This window comes from Vipera berus (assembly GCF_964194415.1).
Source record: "Vipera berus genome assembly, chromosome: Z".
NCBI lineage: Eukaryota > Metazoa > Chordata > Lepidosauria > Squamata > Viperidae > Vipera > Vipera berus.
In genome coordinates, this window is record NC_138205.1 from 123,559,190 (window position 1) to 123,584,641 (window position 25,452).

The 25,452-nt window shown below is 40.1% G+C and overlaps 1 protein-coding gene across 1 annotated transcript in view; it reads right to left on the reverse strand.

Annotated features, from left to right (window-relative positions):
- DPP6 (dipeptidyl peptidase like 6) overlaps positions 1-25,452 on the reverse strand; it is a gene marked incomplete at both ends in the record, with an annotated part of 250,083 nt that overhangs the window by 36,733 nt on the left and 187,898 nt on the right. Inside the window, 5 exons of the mRNA XM_081346284.1 lie at positions 454-561; positions 1,881-1,919; positions 5,604-5,727; positions 13,313-13,410; positions 15,165-15,319. Of these exons, the coding sequence (XP_081202410.1) occupies positions 454-561; positions 1,881-1,919; positions 5,604-5,727; positions 13,313-13,410; positions 15,165-15,319 (524 nt within the window). The remainder of the gene's footprint in view (positions 1-453; positions 562-1,880; positions 1,920-5,603; positions 5,728-13,312; positions 13,411-15,164; positions 15,320-25,452) is intronic.

Sequence of the window (25,452 nt, forward strand, 5' to 3'; positions counted from 1 at the left end):
TCTAATCTAATCTATTCTAATTTGTTGTATTTTTATCTCCTCCAAGAAGCTTAGGTATGAAAGCCAATTGGTTGACCTCCTCTCTCTCAGCCCAACCCACCTCACAGGGTTGTGCTGTTGTGGGGGAAAATAGGAGGAGAAAGGCATGTTCCCTGACTCATTAAGAGGTCATAAATCATGCTGGTTCTTAAGCAGGTCATCACGTCTGATCTGATTTCATGATAATTTCTTGGTGGTCCCTAAGTGAGCACTACCTGCAAATACCTGGTCATCAATGTCATCATCTTCTACCAATAACAAACCAGGTTTCTTTCCATAAAACCTTGGTTCATATTCAGACATTGCTGACTTGGACAGAGGGCATTTTGACTTGGCGGCAGCCATCTTCCTTGTCATAAGAACTATGCGTATTTATCTTCATCTCACTCGCCAGCTAAATAAAGGTAGTCTCACCTGAGATGATGACATGGCAATATGGTAGAACTCTCCTCGTCCCCCCTGAGGAATGGCTCGGACAAAAAAGAACTTCTTGCCATCTTTGGAGAAAATGGGTTCTTCGTTCTGCAAAATAACGAGAAGGTGCAAATGTAGTTTATAAAGATGATGTAAAAGAGGTTGGAGAGAGAAAGAGAGAAAGTCATATAAAGTGCAGCAGAGCCAGTTTCTCATTCTGTCTGACTCTTTCGAGAATGTGCGCATCTTCCTTGGTAGTTACAAGCTGAATTAAATCACTATGCAGCAGGGTGTCTGAGGATCCTGCTCTACCTACTCATTAATAAAATAGATCGGGTTTTCTTTTTGATTTTAGTAGGACCCCTTATCAAAGGAAGGAGCCCTGAAGAGATTTGAGGGCACCTGAAGCATCTTGATCTTGAAAGATGTTTTCTTCTGGCCAAGTGTTTAAAAAGCTTCAGACACACATACACAGATCTATACAGAAATAGCCAGAAGGCATCCCATACCTATTTTAAAGGAGCTTATAGTTTCATCCTTCATTCCTGCCAAGATTGTGTGCTAAGCTGTAATGACTTGACCAAATTTGTTTATATTTTAGAAGATGCTCTTCCACCTTCCTTTGCAAAATCCAAATGCATGCAGTAACTTTTCTCTGGCATTCAAGATGTTAGAAAAATGAATGTGTGAGTTGTAGCTTGGGTTGTTGATCCTATGTTTCATCATTCCCACACTAGTTCTGAGGCAAGGGTGTCTTCAAGATGAATGTCAACCCTTTCAGGTCAGGAACAACTAATGGAAAGAGGCAATGGCAAACTACTTCCAAAATCTTTCCAGGAAAACTACAAGAATTTTTCCAGACAGTCACCAGAAGTCAAAAACTGACTCAGAGGCTGTGTGTTTGTGTGTGTGTTTAACCCACTGCATTCATATTTGATTCAAGTTTATAGAATACATGTTATCAAAGAGATTTTATGAATTTTGAATATATAAATGGAAAGTACATCAAAGCATTTTATTTCAGCTCTAATGCTAGATAATAAAAGGGATGCAGAGGAAAAAGTCTCCATTAGAACCAATCATAACATCCTATCACAGTTGTGATAGGATTGAGATCAATTTTCAAATTGTGTATTTATAACCGAGATTGCTCTGAAACTGGTTTGCTTAACATCTGAAAGGTCTGTGACTGTTTTCAAACCTTTGTAGTCCTCTTTACAGAATGAAATAAAATTAATGAAATAAAAACACTCTCAAACCACAATTAATCTGCAACGATGTGTAAGTTTGTCTCTCTTAAATCTTCATGTTTGTATAAATATAACCCTTCTTTTAATGAAAATAGTAGAACATTTCTATTGGTGAAAATACTTTTTTTCTTTTACAAAGTAAAAGAACACCAATCCCATTAAAAAAAAAACTATTACCTGTCGATGCAGCCAGTCTGTGCTCTCATCCTCATGTTTCTGAAATGAAGAAACATAATTAAAGTATACTTTTTATTTATTATATTTTGCTCATCAGTGCAGAAAGCAAATCCAACAGTAAATGAGCAAAAAGAAATGAAGCCTCTGAACAGGCTTTAAGAAAAGGCAACACAAATGATAGATACTATTCTTGGTTTTGACTCTTGTTGAATTAGTGCTGCTCCCTAGTTAAACAAGTGAATGGATTTATAGCTCAGCAGTTATCTATGGAGATATGTATTTGTTTAAAACATTTACATAGCCACCTACTTTATAACAAACCCAGGACAGCTTCCAATCCAAAGCTAAAATAACATAAATGCAGCAAAAGCTAAAATGCATAAATGGTGCAAAATGCAGCAGCCCGCATGGTTTTGTGCAGACCTCGGTACACACACGTATCATCTCTCCTGTGGGAGCTGCATTGGTTGCCAGTTTGCTTCCAGGTGCAATTCAAGGAGCTGGTTGCCACCTTTAAAGCCCTTCATGGCTTGGGACCAGGTTCTCTGAGGGACCGTCTCTTGCCGGTCACATCGACCTGACCCACTAGACCAGGGAGGCAAGGAAAGTTGCTGGTCCCATCCCCTAAGGAGATACATCTGGTGGGACCCAGAAGAAGGGCCTTCTCCGTGGTGGCTCCCTCTCTCTGGAACATCATCCCCGCAGAGATTAGACTGCCCCCCACACACTCTAGCACTCTTTCGGAAGGCGTTGAAGAACCTGGTTCTGCCAGCGGGCCTGGGGAACCCAGACCGGGATGGAGCCCCTTTAATGGCTAATTTGAATGTGTGTTGTCAACAGGGTGTGTGTGTGTGTGTGTGTGTGTGAGAGAGAGAGAGAGAGAGAGAGAGAGAGATTATTATTTTATTTATTATTATTTTTATTCCTTTTATATGGCGTTTTTATATCTGTGTAAGCTGCCTTGAGTTGCCATGTGCAAGTAGGCCGCAATATAATTTTTAAAAATAAATAAATAAATAAAATAAAAACCATAAAGCAAAACCTGGTGCCAAGTCACCTCACTTTATCCCAGTGCTTGAGGGGGGGGGAGAGAACTGGGTCCGGGTCTTTAAGGCTTGGTAGAAGGCTAGGAGGGCAGGGGCCTGCCAAATATTAGAGGGGTAAACTTTTTCCAGGGATGCGGTGGCTCAGTGGGTTAGGACGCTGAGCTTGTCGATCAGAAGGTTGACAGTTTGGCGGGTCGAATCCCAAGTGCTGCATAGCAGAGTGAGCGCCTGTTACTCGTCCCAGCTTCTGCCAACCTAGCAGTTTGAAAGCATGTAAAAATGCAAGTAAAAAAATAGGGACCACTCCGGTAGGAAGGTAACAGCGTTCCGTGCGCCTTTGGCGTCTAGTCATGCCAGCCACATGACCACAGAGACGTCCTCGGACAAGTGCTGGCTCTTCGGCTTTGAAACGGAGATGAGCACCGGCCCCTAGAGTCGGAAACGACTAGCACACATGTGCGGGGAAAACTTTACCTTTACCTTTACCTAAACTTGTTCCATAGGGCAGGGACTGCCATGCAAAAGGCAGGCTTCCTAGCTCCCATCAAATGGAAATACTGTGGGGAAGAGACTAGAAGCGTGCCCACCTTATTTGACCTGTTGGATGGGTGGATATTCTTAAAAAAATAAGGTCCTGCAGATAATCTGGAAAGGTGCCATTTAGAGCTTTAAAGGTGATGACAACCACTTTGAATTGCCCCCAGAAAGAAACTGGAAACTAGTGTCGCTCAAACAACATGGGTAAACCAATCCAGTGCTACATTTTGGACCAGTAGAAGTTTCTGGGTGATCTTCAGGAGATGCTTAAACCGGTAGCTTCTGTTTTCTGTAGCTCTTCTTCTCATCCAGGGTGTCTTCTTCAGGGAGGAATTAGAGAAACAGGCAGACCAACAGACAGTGATTTTATGGACTAGAAGCTTTACCAACACCTTCAGATCTGAATTTTGTCCAAGCTGAAATCTGTCCCAATCCTATTTCAAAAAATAGCTAACTTGGTGCAGTAGTGAATAACATTGGAGGAGGAGTATGAAATCAGGTGGGTGGTCTTGGGCCAGTCCCTTCTCTCAGGAAAAAGAGAGGAAGAAGACAAAGGCAAACTATCTCTGAAAATATGGCCAGCAGAATTGCACCATGTGGTGAAGGATCAAAGCAAAGCAGTGTAATGTATTGGGCTTCCTTTGTTAAGGGAACACCACATGGTAACTGCTGGAAGGCTGTTGGAGCAGGGAAGCAGCTAACGGCTCCCAGCACCTCAGACAACCCGTCTCCAGCATTGCAATTGGCTGCCCCTAGGGTGGCAGAGAATGAGGTGGCTGGATGGAGTCACTGAAGAAGTAGGTGTGAGCTTAAATGGACTCCAGAAGATGGTAGAGGACAGGAAGGCCTGGAGGAACATTGTCCATAGGGTCGCGATGGGTCGGACACGACTTCGCAACTAACAACAACAACAACAACAAGGGTGGTAATAGGTTGCTTCAAACCTATTGGCCACCGCCTAGGGGCCAGGGTATAAATTGCTGCATCTGCAGCCCAGTTCTCTAGTTCAGAGCCTGCAAGCAATAAACCATGATCTTTGCTGAACTCACTTGCCTCGTCTTCGTTACTGCGCAACGACCCCAGTACACAACAAGCAGGTTAATACTGTTAACAGGGCGGCTTTAAGAATGGAAGTTTGAGTGGAGGGCTTGATTCCTATATTCTATCACTGCAATGGCAGGGTTCTGCCACATAATATAAATGACAATACTTAATCAAAACATTGGAAAAGACACATTAAAACAGAGATAAGCGTATCTTGCTGGTGATGAATTGAAAGGTACAAACATATTTTTCATGGAATGGCTCCTTCCTAAATCTCACATACATCCTTTGGAGCAGAATGCAGGTAACAAAAAAGCAGAGATAGTTCATGACTTACGTAACGGAGCTTCCCCATCACACTTAAGTTATGCTGGTCATAAAATGATTTTATGACCCTTTTATGGTTGTCGTTAAGCAAACACTGCAGTTGTAAAAAGGCCAACGCACTCATTAACTGTTAACTAAACACATGGGTTTGCTATGGATGGGGTTTTGATGAAGCCTGAAAGTAAAAGCTGGTTTTCAGCAAAACCATAGTAAAATTTGGTCATTGATTGTGGGATGCTGCAAATGACCATAAATACAGTTCAGTTGCTGAGCACCTAAAATTTGATCACATGACTGCGGAGGGGAGGGACCAAGCATCGTAACATCGAATACGAGGCATATGTAGTCCCCAGATAGGTCCATCATAACTTTGAACAGTAGCTTAGTCACTGGACGTAAGTCAAGGGCTATCTATCCTTTTTTTAAAAAAATCTTGTATGATATAATATGCCCGAAACAAAAGCAGCTGCAAAATTGCATGATGTAACTTAAAGGTGGGAAAAAAACAATCTCTATGGATAGAATGACAGTCAAAATTGATTATATGTTTTTTCCAATGTTATGTATTTTCTGTGATATTCCATTTTCAGACTTGAAAAATGAAAACTAACCATAGAAAAAGGAATTGTTCATATGCTAGTAGAGGATTTTGCTTATTTATTTACTTGATTGATTGATTGTATACTCAGTCATCTTGGGATTTATAACAAAAAAGCAGCCTTTCATCCACTGAAAGAAATAATGCAAATATACATATATACATATATACCTTTGTGCAGACGCCTGTGGTTGCATCACAGAGAGTCAGAATGGAAAAGTTCTGTGCTCTATTTAGCCAGTTGACTGCAATCTTGGTGCTGGTTGCCCACTTCACCATGGTTATATAGTAATCCCTGAAAAACAAATCAGGGCATTTTTAAAACATTTTTTTTTTAAAAAACCCATCTTTATTAATAACTCAAGGCAGCAAAGATACCTTATAAAAGTATTCTTTCCTCCTCTATTTTACCCACAACAAAAAGCCCGTGAAGTGGGTTGGGCTGAGATAGAGCAACCAGCCCTAAGTCACACAGCTGGTTTTTATGCCTAAGGCAGAACTCACCGTCTGGTTTCTAGCTGGGTGTCTTAACCAGTAGACTAAACTAGCTCTCTTCATTTAAAAGCTTCCATTCTATACATTTGGAGATGTAATAAAAGTTGATCAAAGAGACAGCCTGATGCATTGATTATGTTCCAACAAGGCATGGTCTATAAAGATCATGACAAGGATGGTCTTCCATCATCGAGGTCATCCCTAACCATGAAGGTGAATATGTGAAATGTTTCATGAGGTTGTGATACAAGCCCTGCTCACTGATATTTGTGTTATAAGGTTGCACAGAAGGAGTTGAGCTTCTATTATCACAGTGCACATTGTTGGATTAGTAGATACCTGTGCTCTGAACTGAGTTCTCTGGCCTGAGTACCTCCATGTATGTCTGTAATAACCATATAGAATGATCTGCCTTCCCACAAACATTGGTGAGATCATAAATTGGTTAGTTTTTACTGTACAGTGTTTCTCAACCTTGGCAACTTTAAGACAGATAGAGTTCACCTCCCACTGGATTTCGATAAACATCAATTTGCCTACAGGGGGAACAGGTTGACAGACGATGCCATAGCTACTGCTTTACACTCTGTAGCAAGTCATCTTGAGAAATCTGGAAGCTATGTCAGGATGCTTTTTGTTGATTATAGCTCACCTTTCAACACCATTTTGCCGAGCACTCTCATCGAGAAGCCGACTGACTTCAAATTTCCCCCCTCCATCTGCGATTGGATTCAAGACTTTCTCAGGGACCGGTTACAAACAGTGAGGATCAGGTCTGCTTTGTCCACCCCCCTGAAGCTTTGCACTGGCTCGCCACAGGGCTGTGTGCTTAGCCCCTATCTGTATTCTTTGTACACATATGACTGTGTATCATCCGACTCATCCACTGTGATAATTAAGTTTGCAGATGATACTACCTTAGTTAGTCTTATTACAGGTGGGAATGAGACAGCATACAGGACGGAGGTACAAAAACTATCCATATGGTGTTGTAACAACAACTTGCACCTGAACATCGGCAAGACGAAAGAGATGGTGCTAGACTTCTGGAGGAAAAAGGAGGAACCTGCCCCACTTTACATCGGGGAGGACTGTGTGGAGAAGTTTCCTCCTTTAAATTTCTGGGAATCTACCTCTGCGAAGATCTTACCTGGAAAGTTAATACAACCCAGATGGCCAGAAAGGCCCAACAGAGGCTTCACTTTCTCAGGGTCTTGCGGAAGAACAGGGTAGAACAACGGCTTATGACCATCTTTTACCGGTCTAGTATAGAAAGCGTCCTCTCATACTGTATTGTGGTTTGGTATGCTGGTCTGACAGCCGCGGATAGGAAAGCAATACAGAGGGTGGTGAGCACAGCACAAGACATTGTGTGTTGTCCCCTGACACCACTGGATGACACCACCCCTGCAAAAGGGAGAATCCTATAATGTTAAATGCTAAATAAATAATTGCACCAATCAGGAGAACAAGCAAGTAACATCTTTATGATCTCCCCTATCACCATACAATGTGAAGTAACAAAACACACATCACACATCTAGAAGCAACGGTTTATGCTTCTAGACTGGTGATGCCACTGTTAATTCAGATCAGCTTTGTGCAAAACTCTGTAGCTCTGGCCCAAAATGCTAACATTACATTCATCTCTCCCTCTCTCTCCCTCCCACTCTCTCTCCCTCCTTCCCCCTCTCTCCCTCCCTCTCCTTCCCTCCCCCCTTCTCTCTCTCCCCCCCCTGTACATAAGTATTGCTTAAGAATCAACTGTTTCAGTGACCAACTTTGAATAGTCACTAAATAAATGGATGAAAGTAGAGGACTACTAAACTTTTTACTTTTTACTTTTTTCTTCTACAACAAGAAGATTGGGCTGGAGAAAGAATGATCAGTCCCAAATCACTTGGCATTAAATGTCTGACCTGAATTTCCCAAGTCCTACTCCAATACTGAATCATCACAGTGATTCTCAATACATTTTAGTCTACAATGAGTCACCTACACCCACCTTGAGTTTTTCTAATCACCTCTAGCCAAAGTACCGAAGCCCAACAAAAAGCCTTAATAAGCTACAGCAGATCACAAGAGGCAAACATCTATGAAAGTTATCTTTAGTAGTTAAAGGGGTGATCATGTGTCCTGGCTATAAAAAGATAGTCCTCTATTTGAAATCCAGGTCTGGTATAAAAATAAAGTTGTTTTGTTTTTAAAGAAAGGGAGAGAACCAGAAGCTTGACATCTATTAGCTGTCGATATCTAAGCAGCAGCAGGAACAGATCTTCAAAGCTGGCCTGGTCAACTTTTTCACTGTAGTAAAAAAAATGTCTTCCTAAATAATGACATTATTTTATTTATTTTATTTATTTTATTTTATTACATTTATATACCGCCCTTTCCCGAAGGACTCAGGGCGGTTTACAGGGTGATTAAAAAACCAAGATACAAAAGTTAAAAACAAATTTTAAAAAAATTATATTTGTCCCTGCATAAATAAATAAAACCCCAGTTAAAATAAGATTAATCCTCAGCCTGGGCCAGAGAGCTCGAAGAGCCAGGTCTTCAGGCCCCGGCGGAATGAACGGAGGTCGGGGGCAGTCCTCAGCTCCACTGGCAGCTGGTTCCAAAGGGCAGGCGCCCCCACTGAGAAGGCCCTATCCTTGGGTGTCGTCCGCCGGCAATCTCTTACCGGTGGCACCCTGAGAAGAACCTCCCTGTGGGAGCGCACTGGACGAAGGGAACTTGATGCCGGCAGCAGGTGTTCCCTCAGATATCCCGGACCCAAGCCATTTTGGTTCTGTCCATCTCAGAAATTCTATTTCACAAAGGACATTCATACTTAAGCCAGAATGTAAGAGTTTCATTTGGTGTTAGGCTTTACTGTAATATCTCAGACTGAATATGGGTAGATTTTCTGCCTAGAACTGGAGAAGAGGGGTTTGGGATGAAAAAAGAGCCCTCCCCAACAGCAAAACTGACACACCACACTGCCTGATCATATTCAAGTGGAACCTGCAGGTCAAAGCCATCTTTAAATTATCATACAATAGCGTTTCATAATGTGTACAGTCCATGCAATTTTTATGAGTTCATTTGTTGTCTATAAAATATGTATAAGGAGCCATTGCTCTCATTGGGATTAATGTGCTACATTGCTGGAGAGAAAACTCCTGCGTTTTGGTATGGGTTGGCTGTGCACACAAAAGAGTCGGGAATTGAGGGAGGAAAATGAGAAATAATAAACCCAAGATTAATTCTGCAGCTGTCAGCAAGGTTTAGCCCACGAATTCAGCTGCAGCTTGGAGAATAGGATATACAGAATATGGGCTTTTGCCAAAGGAACAGAAATGGGCAGTAAACACAGTGCCACAGTGCAAGTTGGACAGGTTAAATATTCCTTCTTACCCCAAATTCCCCACCAGGATGAAGGACCTTGATGATTTCTTGATTAGGCTTCTGTTTACAGTTTGACGGTTTCTCTAGTATTAATCTCTGCATATCTGGATGTTGATTGTTGGTGAGAAAGTATTTTAGTCTTTTCATTTCCTTTTTAGCTTTTTGATTTGTCTATATGCCTATGTGTTGGGCAGTGTTAAGCTTTGTAGTTTAATGGCCAGATTTATTGCATAGCAAGATTGATGTCAGACTCAAAACCAAAAATATAACATGGTGATTCTTCCAAGTTCAGTTTTTTTAAAAAAATATTTCACACCTAAGGACAAAACCTTGCCAAATTTAGCATTGACGTAGTGAATGTATCTCACAAGAAAAGTATATCTCACAAGTGAAGTGAGCTGCCTTCACCCATTTCTCTCACACTTGATATCTGTCATGGTTCAGACAGACAGAGATGAATAAAGCAGAACTACGAGGCTTGCAAACTCCTCAAAGAACATGTTTATTAGTTACAAAGTATCGGCATGGTCAAAAGTGAAACCAAGTTTGGATACATAAGTAATAATTTCCCAGTACAAAATTAAACATCCCACCCTTTAAACTATGCAATCTACTACATTCCCTAGTATGATTAATTGGCAGGGTTTTTATGCAACTCCCAGTCTCTAGTCTCGGGAGCAGCCGATGACCTTGGTTCCCACAGGACAGAAAATTATTTTGACTAACTAAGCACCTCCTATGTGGCAACTAACCCCCTTCCTATGTGGCAACTTAGAATGAGAAGAAAACATGTCTGCAGCCATACTCATTTGTAGAGTTGACAATATCTGGACCGAGTGGCCTCTTGCTCCTCCGAAATGCACTTCCCCTCCCTCCAGAAAATCCATTCCATCAGATCTGCTCTGTTCTTTGCTGGTCAGGAGATGACCAACTTTTGAACACAATGGAGATTGCTATTATGTGACCTCTTTTCAGGGAGGCTCTGCCTGGAGCAAACCTATGGTGATCCTTGTCTTCTCCATGATTGGGAGTGGAGTTTCAAAGAGCTCCTCTTTTTACCGCAGCCATCAGATCATGTGAGCAGAGCTGTCTTCAGTCCTCCACCGGTTCCCCAGTAGTCCCCCTTGCCCTGTGTTTTCACCCTGGACTGTTCTGTTCTCTGCTGTTCAGGGATTTACCACATCATGCTGTTGCTCCTATCATGACCCATTAAGACATGAACTTTCTTTGCCCTGTCGTTTTTCACTGTTTCTGAAAGCATTGCTCCGTTCAAATCTTACAGCTCTGGGGGGGGGGCACTCATTCTATTTTTGCCCAGGCTGAGTGAAGCACAATCCCTTGCTTTCGCTCCCTCTACTCACCCATAACAAATATTCCTATTCCTTCCCTCCACCCCACTATTTCAGCTGCAATGCATACTAAATCTATAAAGTTGCTATGCAATGTATACTAAATCTACAGTGGATGCTACTTCATTTTGCTCCTATGGAACTGAATCCCCTGTTCTTGCTTGCTAAGAATTTTCCATGTCCCTATTATGGAGTGGAGATGAAAGACCAAGACGCTCGCCTTTTGTTTGATTATGGTAGCATCAGAGCCAGAATTTATTTATTTACACTCTGCCTTTATTATTTGTACACATAACTCAATGCTTCTTCTTTCTCTTATTTTCTCCACAGCACCAGCCCTGTGAGGTGGGCTGAGAGAGAAGGACTGACCCAAGTCTCCAGCTGGCTTTCATGGTTTAAGATAGGGCTAGAACTTACCTTTTCCTGGTGATTGCCCCAGTCATCCAGCCAGCTTACATGCCTAAGGCAGAAATAGAATTCACTGTCTCCTGGTTTCTCTAGCTTGATGCCTTTACCACTAGTCCAAACTGGCTATTGGATGGTACAATAAGGGAACAACATCCCAACTAATACTGAATGGACTGAGAGATACTGAAGTATGAGTGATTGAATTTTATTGACAATAGTCCATTGGACTCCACTGCCTTCATAGGCATTTAACTGTGGCTTAAATATATATTAGAATATGCTTAGATTTTTTTTATTAGAGGAATGAAATAGGCTTCATTGAAGTGAACCTTAATTCTGATTCAGAATAATAGACTTGGAAGGGACTTGGAGGTCATCTAGTCCAACCCCATGCTCAGGCAGGAAACCTATACCATTTCAGACAAATGGTTGTCCAGTCTCTTCTTAAAAACGTCCAGGGTTGGAGCACCCACAACCTCCAGGGAAAATCGTTCGGTTGATTAACTATTCTTACTGTCAGGAAATTTCTTCTTAATTTTAGGTTGGATATCTCTTTGATAGTCTACCACCCTTTACTTCTTGTCTTGCCTTCTGGTACTTTGAAAATAGGTTTTCCCCCTTTTTCCTTGTGGCAGTCTCTCAAATGTTGGACCACTGCTATCATGTCACTCCTAGTTCTTCTTTTCATTAAACTAGGTAAAGGTAAAGGTTCCCCCGCACATGCGTGCTAGTCGTTTCCGACTCTAGGGGCCGGTGCTCATCTCCGTTTCAAAGCCGAAGAGCCAGCGCTTGTCTGAGGACATCCCTGTGGTCATGTGGCTGGCATGACTAGACGCCAAAGGCACACGGAACGCTGTTACCTTCCCACCGTAGTGGTCCCTATTTTTCTACTTGCATTTTAACGTGCTTTTGAACTGCTAGGTTGGCAGAAGCTGGGACGAGTAACAGGCGCTCACTCTGTTACGCGGCACTCGGGATTCGACCCGCCAAACTGCCGACCTTCTGATAGACAAGCTCAGCGTCCTAACCCACTGAGCCACCGCGTCTCTACCACCAGCTTATCAAGTTATTTACCACCAGCTTATCAAGTACTTAGGAGTTGAGTGCTTGGCAGCAGAACCAAACAACAGCCAATGACTTAATAGCCAGCCATCAACACCCCAATCAATATCTAAAAAGCCACATCCCATGTTTTCTCAAAAATAAGACCTGCTCTCATTTTTTTTGGCCTCTAAAAGAGGCAATAGGTCTTATTTTCGGAGCAATTTTGAACGTTCACTAAATAAATGATTGTAAAAGGAGAATCACCTGTACTTGTCCTTTGTGGCTCCATTTCTGTCAGTTTTGTTGGGTCCAAAAAGTGTACACCACGTCCCTTTCATTAAACTAGATATATCCAATTCCTGCAACCATTCTTCATATGATTTAGCCTCCAGGCTCTTCTCTACACTCATTCCAGAGTCAGAATGATTTTTTTTTATATTGTGGTGACCAAAACTGAATGCAGTATTCCAGATGTGGTCTTAGTAAGGCTTTATAAAGCGGTACTAGAACTTTGTGTGGTCTTGATTCTATTAATGCAACCTAGGATTAATGCAACCTAGGATTGCATTGGCTTTTTTGGCTGCTGCCACACACTGCTGGTTCATATTTAAGTGATTGTCTACTATCCCTCTTGCACTTACTACTATTGAGCCAGGTTTCACCTAATTTATACCAGCACATTTGGTTTTTCATGCCTAAGTGTAAAATCTTACTTTTTTCTATATTGAATTTCATTTTGTTAGATGGGGTCCAGTGTTCAAGTCTGTCAAGATCCTTCTGGATCTTGAACCTACTGGGGTGTTGGTTATTCCTGCCAGCTTGGTGTTGTCTACAAATTTGATGAGTTCCTTTTCTATTCCCTCATCTAAATCGTTCATAAAAATACTGAAGACTACTGGGCTTAAGACAGAAACTTGGGGCACCCCATTGCTTCCTTCCTTCCATGTAGATGTAGTTCCATTAATGACTACATGTTGAGTGTGGTTTGTCACTCAGCTTCTATCTTTACTGCTGGTGTTATGTCCTCGTCCCCAGCAGGCTTAAATCTGGACCAAGACAACTAGATATCCAAAAATGGGTAGGGAAATGAAGAAAGAATAGAATTAGAAAATCTAAGGATAAAGGTGGCTGATTATATATACCAGAGCTGCATCTCATGGTCTCATCTTTACTTTAATGTAGCATCACACAAACCTCATTCGTGGATCATCAGGAGGAGTCATCTCTAGAACATGAGGAGGCCCATTCAACACAACTGCATGTAAGGAAATGCTTGGATTTTCTGTCCCGACCTAGAAGGCAAAAGGAGAACATAACAATAGTTAGGATAGAAAATTACCATTGAGTGATTTTGATGTATTTAGAGTGGGAATAGTCCATAAGCCACAGCTTCACATAACGTGCCCTATTTTCCATCTCAACCCCATTGCTCCTCTGGTCATCTTGAAAATAACAACAACAACAACAACAACAATAACAATAATAATAATAGAGGTGGAAGGGTCTTGGAAGTCATCTAGTCCAACCCCCTGCTCAGGCAGGAAACTCTATACCATTTCAGACAAATGGTTGTTCTGTCTCTTCTTAAAAACTTCCAGTATTAGAGCATTCACAGCTTCTGGAACTTCTGACAACAGCTTTGCTGAAAAAGTGACCTAAGCTCAGTCCTCATTTAGCAACTACCTCATTTAATAACTCTTTGCTGTTATGAAGGTGATGATAAATTAACTTTGTGACCAACTCTTGCATTTATGACCTGTGCAAGTCTGTAGAGCAAAGGAAAGCTGAAGTAAGACTATGAGCACAGTTACACTTAGCAACTGCTTTGCTTCATGACCGGGTTGCTGATCCCAATTGTAGTCGCTAAACGAGCAACCATCAGATTGTGATTCTATAATATGATCCTGAAGTGCTTAAGACTATCGTCAACTGTCTCAGTTGGCAGATTCTAAAAAAGGAACTCCTGATACAAAGAGTTAAATAAGATAATCCTTTGTTATTTTTTACAGTGGCCACACTGGCACACATTAAAAATGAAATTCTGTTGCCTGCTCTCAGAAGTGTACACATACATAACACACATATAAACATGCTAGATACAACATATGTATATACCTACACCATTACATATAAATACATATAAATATTAATCACTGTCCATTTTGAATACATAACGGAAAGAAGAAGCTTTAGAGTTCACAAGGTTAATACTGGATGGAACAAAACTGTGACTGAATCTGGATGTTCTGCTTTAATACCATGGATCCCCCTCCTCCCAGAAGGTAACAAGGAAAACAGGTTGTGAAGAGGATGAGTAGTGTCAGAGATAATCTTGAAGACCCTGCTCAAGCAATGCTTCTGTGCTATGTGCTGGGTGGGAGGGAGGGAACTGCCAATGATCTTTTCAGCCTTCCTCACCACTCTCTGCACCGCCTTCCTGCCTGAAGCAGGGATGCTTCCAAACCAGACTGTGATGCCGTATGACAGGATGCTCTCGATCGTCCCTCTGTAGAAAGTGGTAAGGACAGGGGAAGGAAGATGTGCTTTTCTCATGCAACAGAGAAAATGCAGGTGCTGCTGTGCCCGCTTCACCAGTGTCTTACTGTTCACCAAGAGTAAACCTCTATCTAGGTACAGCAGAAGCAAAGTTAGTTCTGAAGTTTTCCAGCAAAACCTGGCATCGGTTTTCTTCTGTGGTCCATCTGCAGTTCATTGTCCACCTATATGCAGTGCTTTTGTTTTGGAAAACATTCTGTGCGGTTTGAACAGTTCTCGGAGCTTGACCTTGGCGGCTGTCTCCTGTCAGGTGACAGAAGGCTCTTATGCATTTCTTAGTCCTCCCCTCTCCGTATAAATTTACCAACAACCACCCCCCCCCCGCTTCTGCAGGTGATGATGAAGCAGAATCAGTTGTGACAACTATAATTACAGCATCCATTCAGAAATAATCTTGCTTTTCTAACTGTATTCAATTAATCTTGAATTGCATCTCCAAATAAAAGTAACCAAATCTTGAATGTTAGATGAATAGTAAAATCTATCCTACCTTTGGGTAGTGATAGGTTTCCACTTTTGGGTAAAGGCTTCCGGTGAATGTAGGGATTTCCATTAATGGGACCCGGGAGTCATTAATAGTTGCATAGGCTAATCTTGTGCCATCAGGAGACCACCAGTGGGCAATCTGGCTTTTCAGGATCTCTTCTAGAGAAACAAGAGAGTTGGAAAAAAATACTGTGATATCAAAACTGTTAGTTAACAAGGAAATGAAAGGATAGATTGAAGGAAAATCCTACTTAATGGGCAGGGCATCACTGGGAGGGTAAAAGTAATGAGCAAAAATCTCAGAATCTATTTTTTTGATAGATGTCCTCATGAATGGTTTCTAACCTTGATGCATTTTCTTTGATGTTGTGTAAAAGAATATCTCTTGGAGAGAAAAAAAAACCAAATGATTGTTTCGCTGTTGATCCCAATGATTCATATATTTTGCTTAAGTTTGGAAGATCTTACCTTGCAGCATCAAATTGGGGGAAAATTCCATTTACTACCCTATTGTTAACTGCAGTGTTCTAAAGGTATTAGGATCTATCTTTTGTTTTTGGCAATATACAATCATAAAAAGTACAATCCATCATTTTAAGGCCTCAGCATAATTAGCTATATATCCTGAAAAATTTCTCATAGCTTTTTTAAAATTTTCCTGAGGGACATGTTTTTAGAAACTAACCTTTGGGTGAAACTCTGCATGATCGGGATCGTGTGGAATTTTCCTAGGATGAGGACACCATTTGGTGAAGCACCATCCCAGGGACCATACTCCAAAAACTAATGGATGGGGCAAATTAAAACTGATTCTGCTTTGCTTTCATTTATATTTGACTAAAATTAAATGTAAATGGTATGAATACTTTCTGTCAGACATATTATATTTTTCTCCTTTTTTATCTGTTAAAGGTTATGCTTAGGTAGCAGTTTTTGCAGAATGTTGTGACTGGCACATAAACCTGGGCTCAGGCTATGCCTTTCTGACATTTAATTTCTGCATATTTGAAAATGAGCTTATGTAGACATATGGGGCTATGATAACTTAAATGAGTTTCAGGTATTTATTTATTGATTGATTGATTTTAGTTGTACTGTTTGGATTTCTATTTCTTTTCCCGTGATGCTCTAACCCACTAAGACAGGTTGCTTGTTTAAATTAAGAGAATGACTGTCATCACTAAAACCCAATGTTCAAAGGGATGTTTACATGTGTAAAAATATGAGCTGAGGATCTCTGGCAAAACAATATGTCATATTTAATTATTTGAGAAGCTTCTGTTCATGAGTAGATGAACCTATAACTTCTGGCCTACTTTGTAGAGCTGTTGTAACTATTACAAATGATTAAATGATTGGCATGGCATGGAAGTTGTACCTCTCACCCATGAAGACAAGGTGATACAATTGGGGTCTCCCTCCACATTTTATCACCATAACAACTCTGAATCTAAGTCACTAGGTTAGACTGAGGAACAATGGACATCATAGGTTGAATGAGGGTGTGAATAGTAGCAATAGAGAAGGGGGGTGGGGGTGGAAGAGGACATGTCGCTAAGTAGGGTTGGACTTAATTGGGACTTGTTTGGCAGAGTAACAGGAATTCTAATAATGCAGTCTAGAGTATGAAGTGGGGAAAACATCCCAGAAAAACACAATGGCAAATCCTAATCATTAATTAAGGAACTACGGTATCTTGCCTCAATGGGATTGGCCCACTGTTAGAGATTAAACTTGATTTGGGTGACAATATTATATAATGGAGTAAAAGCACCTTTAAGGAGTTAAACGGCCTAAGGGTGTGGCTGTAATTATTCCACATAAAAGAGAGTTAGATGTTACACGTAGTTGCTCTTGTATATGTGTTTGATGTTAGTGTTTGGATACCTCTTGTTCTCTTGTTTGCTAACTTGATATTTATTCTCTCAAGAATTAACTGCTTGCTACAGTGTATATTGTTTTTGATATTGGTAAGCAGCTTTTGTATTTTGATACTATGTTTTTTATGGACTGACTTTTATGTGCATGATACTGGATTGATACTTGGACTATTTCTTACTGTGTTTCTTTTTGTTGTCTGAGTAAAAATAAGTTATAAAACTCGTGTTAGTGCATTACTGTTTGCCTAAAAGTCCCAGTACAACTTCCACTGTGTATTAATAATAATACTCTGTTAAACAAACCATTTTTTCAACAACATATTCTAACATTGGTTATGGGCCCAGATCCAGTGTGGTGCTGAGGACAGGCACAGTATTGTATTTATATTTCCTAACTGAGTTTTCGAATTCAGACAATGGCACAAGGACTATTCAATCCATTCTGCATTACCCGGCTTAATGGGTCAAACTACGTATCCTGGTCTACACAATGTAGTTTGCTATTACAAAATCAAGGTCTTTGGAAAATAGTCCATAATCCTCCTGATGTAACTGCCTGGGATCCAACTAATGAAGAAGATAACAAGAAGATTGTAGACTTCAATAAAGACAATGATAAGGCTCTATCTATCATTGGGCTAACATTAGGAGACCAACAGCTAGTCCATGTGCGTGGAGAAGAATCTGCTGCTAAATGTTGGGCTAAGTTGAAAAAGATTTTTGTTCGGGACAGTGTTGGTGCTCATATAAATCTTACCAGAAAGCTATTTAGAGCTAGACTGGAAAAGAATGGCGATATGTTAGCTCACCTTAACTTTATAAAAGCAACTTTGTTGGAACTGCAAGAAAAAGAACTTATTTTCTCAGAGCTTCACCAGGTTTACATCATTTTATCATCATTGGATGAGAGCTACGATGCCTTTGTATCGTCCTTGGAGGTTTTGTCCAAAGAAGACCTAACTGTTTCTTCAATAACTGGAAGGTTGTTGGAAGAATCAAGATGTCGTATGGAGAGAAAACAGTTGAGAGAGCCATTGCAACAAGAAATAAAGAAGACTGAATCTGCTTATATTTTAAGGAAATGCTTTAATTGTGGGTTAAAGGGACATATTGCTAAGTTTTGTCAGAATAGTAATTGTCAGAGAAAGGAAAGCCATAGAAAGAATAAAAAGCTGATTAATGTAGCTGTAGCTAATAGAACTACTAATAACCACAATTGGTGGGTGGTAGATAGTGGAGCTACACACTGTATTTCAAAAATAAAAAGGGATTTTGAGAATATAAGGTCTAGTAAAAAATATATTTCTATGGCTAATGGCTGGAGAGTCAAGGTCTCTGGAGAGGGTAAGGTTTACTGTTCATTTTTAAAACAAAATTTGGAAATGCTATATGTTCCCAGATGTGATTATAATCTATTATCAGTTAAGGCATTATTGGAAGCAGGTTTTAAAGTTACTTTCCAAGGGGAGGAATGTCTTATTCAAAAGAATGAAGTGAACTTAATAGCTAATATGAAAGACGGTTTGTTTGTAATTAGCAATGATCCTATTATAATGGCTACTACTTGTACAAATCAAAAACCACATGATGAATGTATTCATTTATTACATAGAAGATTGGGTCATGTGAATTTTAATACACTAAAAAGAACTGTAGCTTTGTCTAATGGGTTTAAGTTAAAGGCTTGTAAGAAATATCTGCAGTGTAACGTATGTGGTAGAGAAAAGAGTAGGGCAGCACCAGCTAATAGGTTAGATGGATTTAAAACCACAACTCCATTAGAACTGGTATTTATGGATTTGATAGGTCCTATGAAACCCAGTTTAGGGGGTGCTTGCTACATATTAAATATTCTAGACCATTATAGCAGATATGGGTTCTGTTATCTCCTTACGTCAAAAACTGAAACTATACAAACAATATCTAATTGGCTCAAGTTTGTACAAAGGAAAACTCAGTTAAATGTAAAAACCATAATAACAGACAATGGAACTGAGTTTGTTAATAAACAGTTCAATGAGCTGTTAGTTTCAGAGGGAATAGAGCATAGACGTACAGCTCCTTATAGACCTCAGCATAATGCATTTGTTGAACGGAGGGGCCAAACATTGCAAGCTATGATTAGATCTATGATTGAAGATTCTGGTTTACCTGATAGCTTATGGGGAGAAGCAGCAAAATGTGCTAATCATATTTTAAACAATGTGGTTAGTTCAGCTACAGGTAAAATTCCTTATACCTTATGGTATAAGAGAAAACCAAATCTTAGTTATATTCACACATTTGGGACACCTACTTGGGTACATATTCCAAGTTCAATAAGAAATAAAGGAGAACATAGAGCTAAACAATTATTTTTTGTTGGCTATGAGTTAAACCATAAGTCTTATCGGTTCTGGGAGAAAGGTACTAAAAATATTTATTGTAGTTCTAGCGCTGTTTTTCAAGAACAGTCAGGCTGGGAAAGGGTAGAAGATATTGTATATATTCCTCAACAAAATTTAACTAACTCCTCAAATGAAAGTGATAAAGAAGAGGAGGAACCTGCTAGAGAGATCAAACAAGAACCACTGATAGTGGAGACAGGAGAGGAAGAAGATAATAATGTAAATGTACCTATAAGTCCAATAATTCTCAGAAGGTCTAACAGGGAAAGACGACAGCCTGATCGTTTCGAGGCAGGTTTAATTTGTCAAATAGACATTGAACCTTCTAATGTTGAAGAAATAAAAATGTATCCTGAGAATGAAAGAAAGAATTGGAAAGTAGCTATGGATAAAGAAATAAAGTCTTTGCAAGATCTTAATGTTTATCAAGAGGTTAAAATACCTAAAACAGAAAAGTTAATTGGATGTAAATGGGTTTTTAAACTGAAAGAAAGTGTTACAGGAGAGGTAATACATAAAGCAAGATTAGTTGCTCAAGGATTTGCACAGAATAATAGTGATTATGATGAAGTATTTTCCCCAACGTTAAGAGCTTCCACTCTTAGGGCTGCTTTAGTTTGGGCAGCAAATAAGAATTATAGTATAAAACATGTAGATATTGAAACTGCTTATTTGCATGCAACATTAAACCATGATATATATATGAAAGTTCCATCAGGAATAGAAAGTAAGGTAGGGTACTGTTGGAAACTGAATAAGAGTTTGTATGGTTTAAAACAGTCAGGTTATGAGTGGAATAGATGTTTAGTAAAAGAGTTAAATAGTTTGGGATTTAAAGCTAGTATTGCAGATCCTTGTTTATTTATAAAACAGCAAAATAGTGAATTATCATTGTTATTATTATTCACTGATGATATTGCTATTATAGCAAAAGATGAAACAGAAACTGAAAGAATAATTTCAGGGTTAAAAGGAAAATTTAGAGTAAAAGATCTAGGAGCTATTAGTCATTATCTAGGGCTGGATATTGTCAGGACTAGTAAAGGATTTAAACTGTCTCAAGCTAAGAAAATTAATGGTTTGCTGAAACGTTATAATATGGAAAACTGTAAACCAGTAAAAACACCTATGGTTCAAGGTTTTGAGAGTTCAGCAGATAACAGCAATGTCTTTGATAAAAAGATATATCAATCATTAATAGGCAGCTTGATGTATTTATGTAACTGGTCAAGACCTGACATAGCATTTACAGTTAATCATTTAGCTAGATATTGTGAGAATCCTACAACCAGATGTTGGCAAGGTGCGAAAAGAGTTTTAAGATATTTGAAGCACACCATACATTATTCTCTATATCTAGAGCCAACAAAGGAATTGGAACTAAAAGCATTTGCAGATGCTAGTTTTGCATCTGATACTGTAACCAGGAAATCCACTTCAGGATTGGTTGTATTATTGGGAAACGCTTTAGTAGGATGGAGGTCTAACAGACAGAAGCATATAAGCTTATCAACAACTGAATCCGAATTTTCTTGTTTATCTTTATTATGTACTGAGCTATTGGTATGGAAACAATTATTGTTTGATATGGGTTTAAATTGTAATGAACCAATAAAAGTGTATGAAGACAATCAAGCAGCTATAAAATTAGCAACTAATGCTGCAGTGAAAACTAGATCAAAACATACGGATCTACGGTATCTAAATGTCAGACAATGTGTTAAAGATAATTTGATTAAACTGGAATATTGTGCAACTGAAGATAATATTGCTGACCAGTTTACTAAAGCTCAGGGTGCTATAAAGCATAAATCTGTTTGTGATATGTGTAATTTGAGATTGTAAAAATATATGTATAATATGCCACCCAAAAGGGGAGATTGTTAGAGATTAAACTTGATTTGGGTGACAATATTATATAATGGAGTAAAAGCACCTTTAAGGAGTTAAACGGCCTAAGGGTGTGGCTGTAATTATTCCACATAAAAGAGAGTTAGATGTTACACGTAGTTGCTCTTGTATATGTGTTTGATGTTAGTGTTTGGATACCTCTTGTTCTCTTGTTTGCTAACTTGATATTTATTCTCTCAAGAATTAACTGCTTGCTACAGTGTATATTGTTTTTGATATTGGTAAGCAGCTTTTGTATTTTGATACTATGTTTTTTATGGACTGACTTTTATGTGCATGATACTGGATTGATACTTGGACTATTTCTTACTGTGTTTCTTTTTGTTGTCTGAGTAAAAATAAGTTATAAAACTCGTGTTAGTGCATTACTGTTTGCCTAAAAGTCCCAGTACAACTTCCACTGTGTATTAATAATAATACTCTGTTAAACAAACCATTTTTTCAACAACATATTCTAACACCCACCCCATTCGCTCCAGTAGTAGGGGCATGCTGAGGACCTTATCAGCCAAGAAATTTCAGCTGGTGGTATCTAGGAGAAGAGCCTTTTCTGCTGTGACCCCCTTCCCTTTGGAACAGCTTGCTCCTGGAGGTGAGATCCACCCTCACTGTTTTGGCCTTCCAGAAGGGCCTTAAAACCTGGCTCTATTGATTGATCTGGGGCCCGGATGAACACACTTAGGCTGGAGGTGTCTGGTGGAACAATTGAGAAGATACCACCTCTGTGACATATGTGCTCTTGGCTTATATTTTTTATGTGACTCTTATTTTAATGTTTTGTTTATGTTTTTAATTGTATTGTAAACTTTCTAGAGCCACTTTGGATTGTGAAATAGGCAGGATGTAAACTTAATTAAATAAACGCTGCCAGCAAAACCACAGGAGTTGAGGGCTCAACTCAACATGACATTCTTAATAAGAATAACTCATCCTACAGATGAAACCTGGAAGAATTCATAACAGAAGAATAGGGACCTAAATCTCAATCAGAGCCAATAATTTTAGCTCCAGGGCCTGTCTTTATTGGCCACAAGGCTGGTGGTTCTCCACAGTGCCTATAAATTATTCCAAGGGATTAATTTGAGCTTTACATTTGACATGCACCATGAGCTTTCGATGCTCCTGTCTTTCTCCTTAATATTATTTGACATGATGCTTTCATTAACTTTCTTATAAAAAGATCATAGTATCCTTTTTTTCTCCTCCCAGCCCACCACCCCACATCTGCCACTGAAGAGGATCAATAGTGCACACTTATAAAGAGAAGCAAAACAGGCCTCTTCCCTTCAGCCTACACTGTTTCCAACCTCTCTTTAATTTTCTTACAGCACAGCTGTCACTCAGATTTGGTGTACTGCATGATATATTTATTATAGACAATGTGGTGCCTCTACAATGGTGGGATCATGTATTTTCAACAGTTCTGAATGGCAGCTCATGCAGAGAAGCAATAGATATTTATTAAGCCCGCATTCCAATGCAATGGGGCATCCCAATCAGCAGTGTTTCTGCAACTGAGGAGCAATATTTGAAGCAGCATCCAAGTAATAAAACTTGCTTGCTTTCTTTTGCTTCCTGATTATTATATTTTATTTACAGAAAAGACTGCCTGCCAGCTTTTCTCTGTTTGGTGCCTTTTGAGAGTCTGGATTACTACTCCCACACCCTCTGGGCTCATACTGGATGGGAGTTAGCAGAGCTATAATCCAGAACTTCTGGAGGTCTCGGATTGGCAAAGGCTGTTAAAGCAACAGCACTGGAAATTCTTCTCTAATTTACTGAACAGAGGCACGAATCTTGCACGTGGACCATTTCTGCTTCTAGTCTTGACTTTCTAGTCTAATTTACAGCCCTGAGATTTCCTCTGGTCTTCCATCTAAGAACTAACCAAATCTGATTCCACTTAGCTTCTCAAGATCAGCCAAAGAAAGTGCTGTTAGCTAATGGGACCATGCAGAAAGACCCAAATTACTGTTACTGTAATTCAGATCTTTCAGCCAACCATGAATCTCCCACTTTAACCTAATTCATCAAAAAGCTGGGGATTAATTAATCCAGAGGTGAGGATATCAAACCCTTAGGACCACAGGTGATTGCTGAATCTATTTTATGACCTACTAGAAATCTCAGGTATAGGGGCTAGATTGGTAAATCTAGACGTATCTTGGAAGAATTCATGCACACTGAGAGTTTGCAGTTTAATAAATTATTATCATTACTAGGAAAAAGGAAATCACTGCTGTTTGGTTCTGATAGAGGAGGACTCAGAGTGATTCACAATGAAAGAGTTTATTGAATACACATAAGTCAACTCACAACTGTCAAATGTTGCAAGCTTTTATAGTGGAACTGTTTGAACTGTAACCAATCATTAGACACTCTTTTCCCGCTTCTTGTTGCTTTAACCAATGATTGCACCGGAATCTCCCGCTCTAAACCCTGCTTTTGCAATCTGCTATTTTCCTTGTTTGCAAACTATTTACAGACACAACACCCCTTACCCCCCAGTTGTTGTTATTTATGTACAAAATCCTTTAAATATTTGGGTGGCCTATGGACTCTTGAAGGGTATCTATTGCTATGGATACTAGGGTCATTCCTATCTGGTTGACTGTTTGGCTGGTTCCCTCTGTTGGACCTGGACTCTTGGCTAACTGACTCTGGCGCTTCCCTGTTACTACTTTGTGGATTTTGTTGTGTTTGAAGATCAGCTATCGCTGGCCTACTCCGAGGGGGTATTTCCCAGTCAATTTGACTAAATTGTTGTTGGTTATCAGGGGATGAGTTATTTTGTGTTTCTGCTTCCCCACTATCTGGCGTGTTGTTATCAATGAACCTTGATGTAAAGTTCCCCCCGAATATACTTTGATCCCCATCAACTGGCAAACAACCAATAGTTCTCTTTCTAAGCTGATCTATGTGTCTTTTGCTGATCCTATTCCCTTCCCCCTCAATAGTGTAAGACAAGGGACCCAATATTTCCGTAACCACCCCTGGGATCCATTTGTCCCCTTGTGCATAGTTCCTGGCCCAGATTAAATCCCCCACTTTGAATGATCTGTTTGGAATGTCCAGTTCAGCACTTGGTAGAAGTCTGTCAGGGTGTAATCTGTCCAATTTGGTGGTTAGTCTCTTTCCCCACCTCATTTCAGCTGGGCTTTTGCCGGTAGCTGTACATGGGGTCGTATGTTGGGTCAGCAAAAATTCAGCCAGTCTTTGATGCCAGTCGCCACAGATGATTCTCTTTAATGCGTCTTTAGTGGTCCTCACATTTCGTTCAGCCAAGCCATTGGTGGACGGGTGGAAGGGTGCTGATGTCTTGTGTTTAATCGAGTTGGCCTTGAGGAAATCCTGGAATTCAACAGAGGTGAATTGGGGCCCATTATCAGACACAATTACATCAGGTAACCCATGAGTGGCAAAGAGGCCCCTTAATACCTGTATTGTTTTACCTGAGGTTAATGAACTGACTGGTACTACCTCTAGCCATCTAGAGAAGCTGTCCACTACTACCAGGAAGGTTAACCCTTGGAAAGGTCCAGCAAAGTCAATATGAATCCTGGACCAAGGATTCCTGGCTAACTCCCACTTATGCGTACGAGTGTGTTGTTGCTCAGGCCTAGAACGTTGGCACAAATAGCAATTGGTGACGCATTCCTCAATGTCATTGTCTAGTCCTGGCCACCACAAGTGGCTCCTGGCTAATGCCTTCATACGTACTATTCCCGGGTGCCCCTCATGTAACTCTAATAAAATTGCGGGTCTGTGGATTTCGGGAATGACCACACGGTTCCCCCACAGTATGCATCCCAAATGAACTGACAGTTCATCTTTCCTTCTAAAATAAGGGATGTACTTGGCATCCGGGTTGGTATTTGGCCACCCACTAAGGACCCAAGCCATAACTCTCTTTAGAGTATGGTCATTATTTGTAGCCACAGCTATTTCTTTAGCGGTTAAGGGCCAGTCAGGAATGTCCAGTAGGGACATTATTTGGCCCACAGGGGCAGGGTCATCTTCCGTGATATTTAATGGCAGTCTGCTGAGGGCGTCAGCATGTCCCATGTCTTTGCCCGGTCTGTGTTGGAGAGAAAATGAATATGCTGAGAGGAAA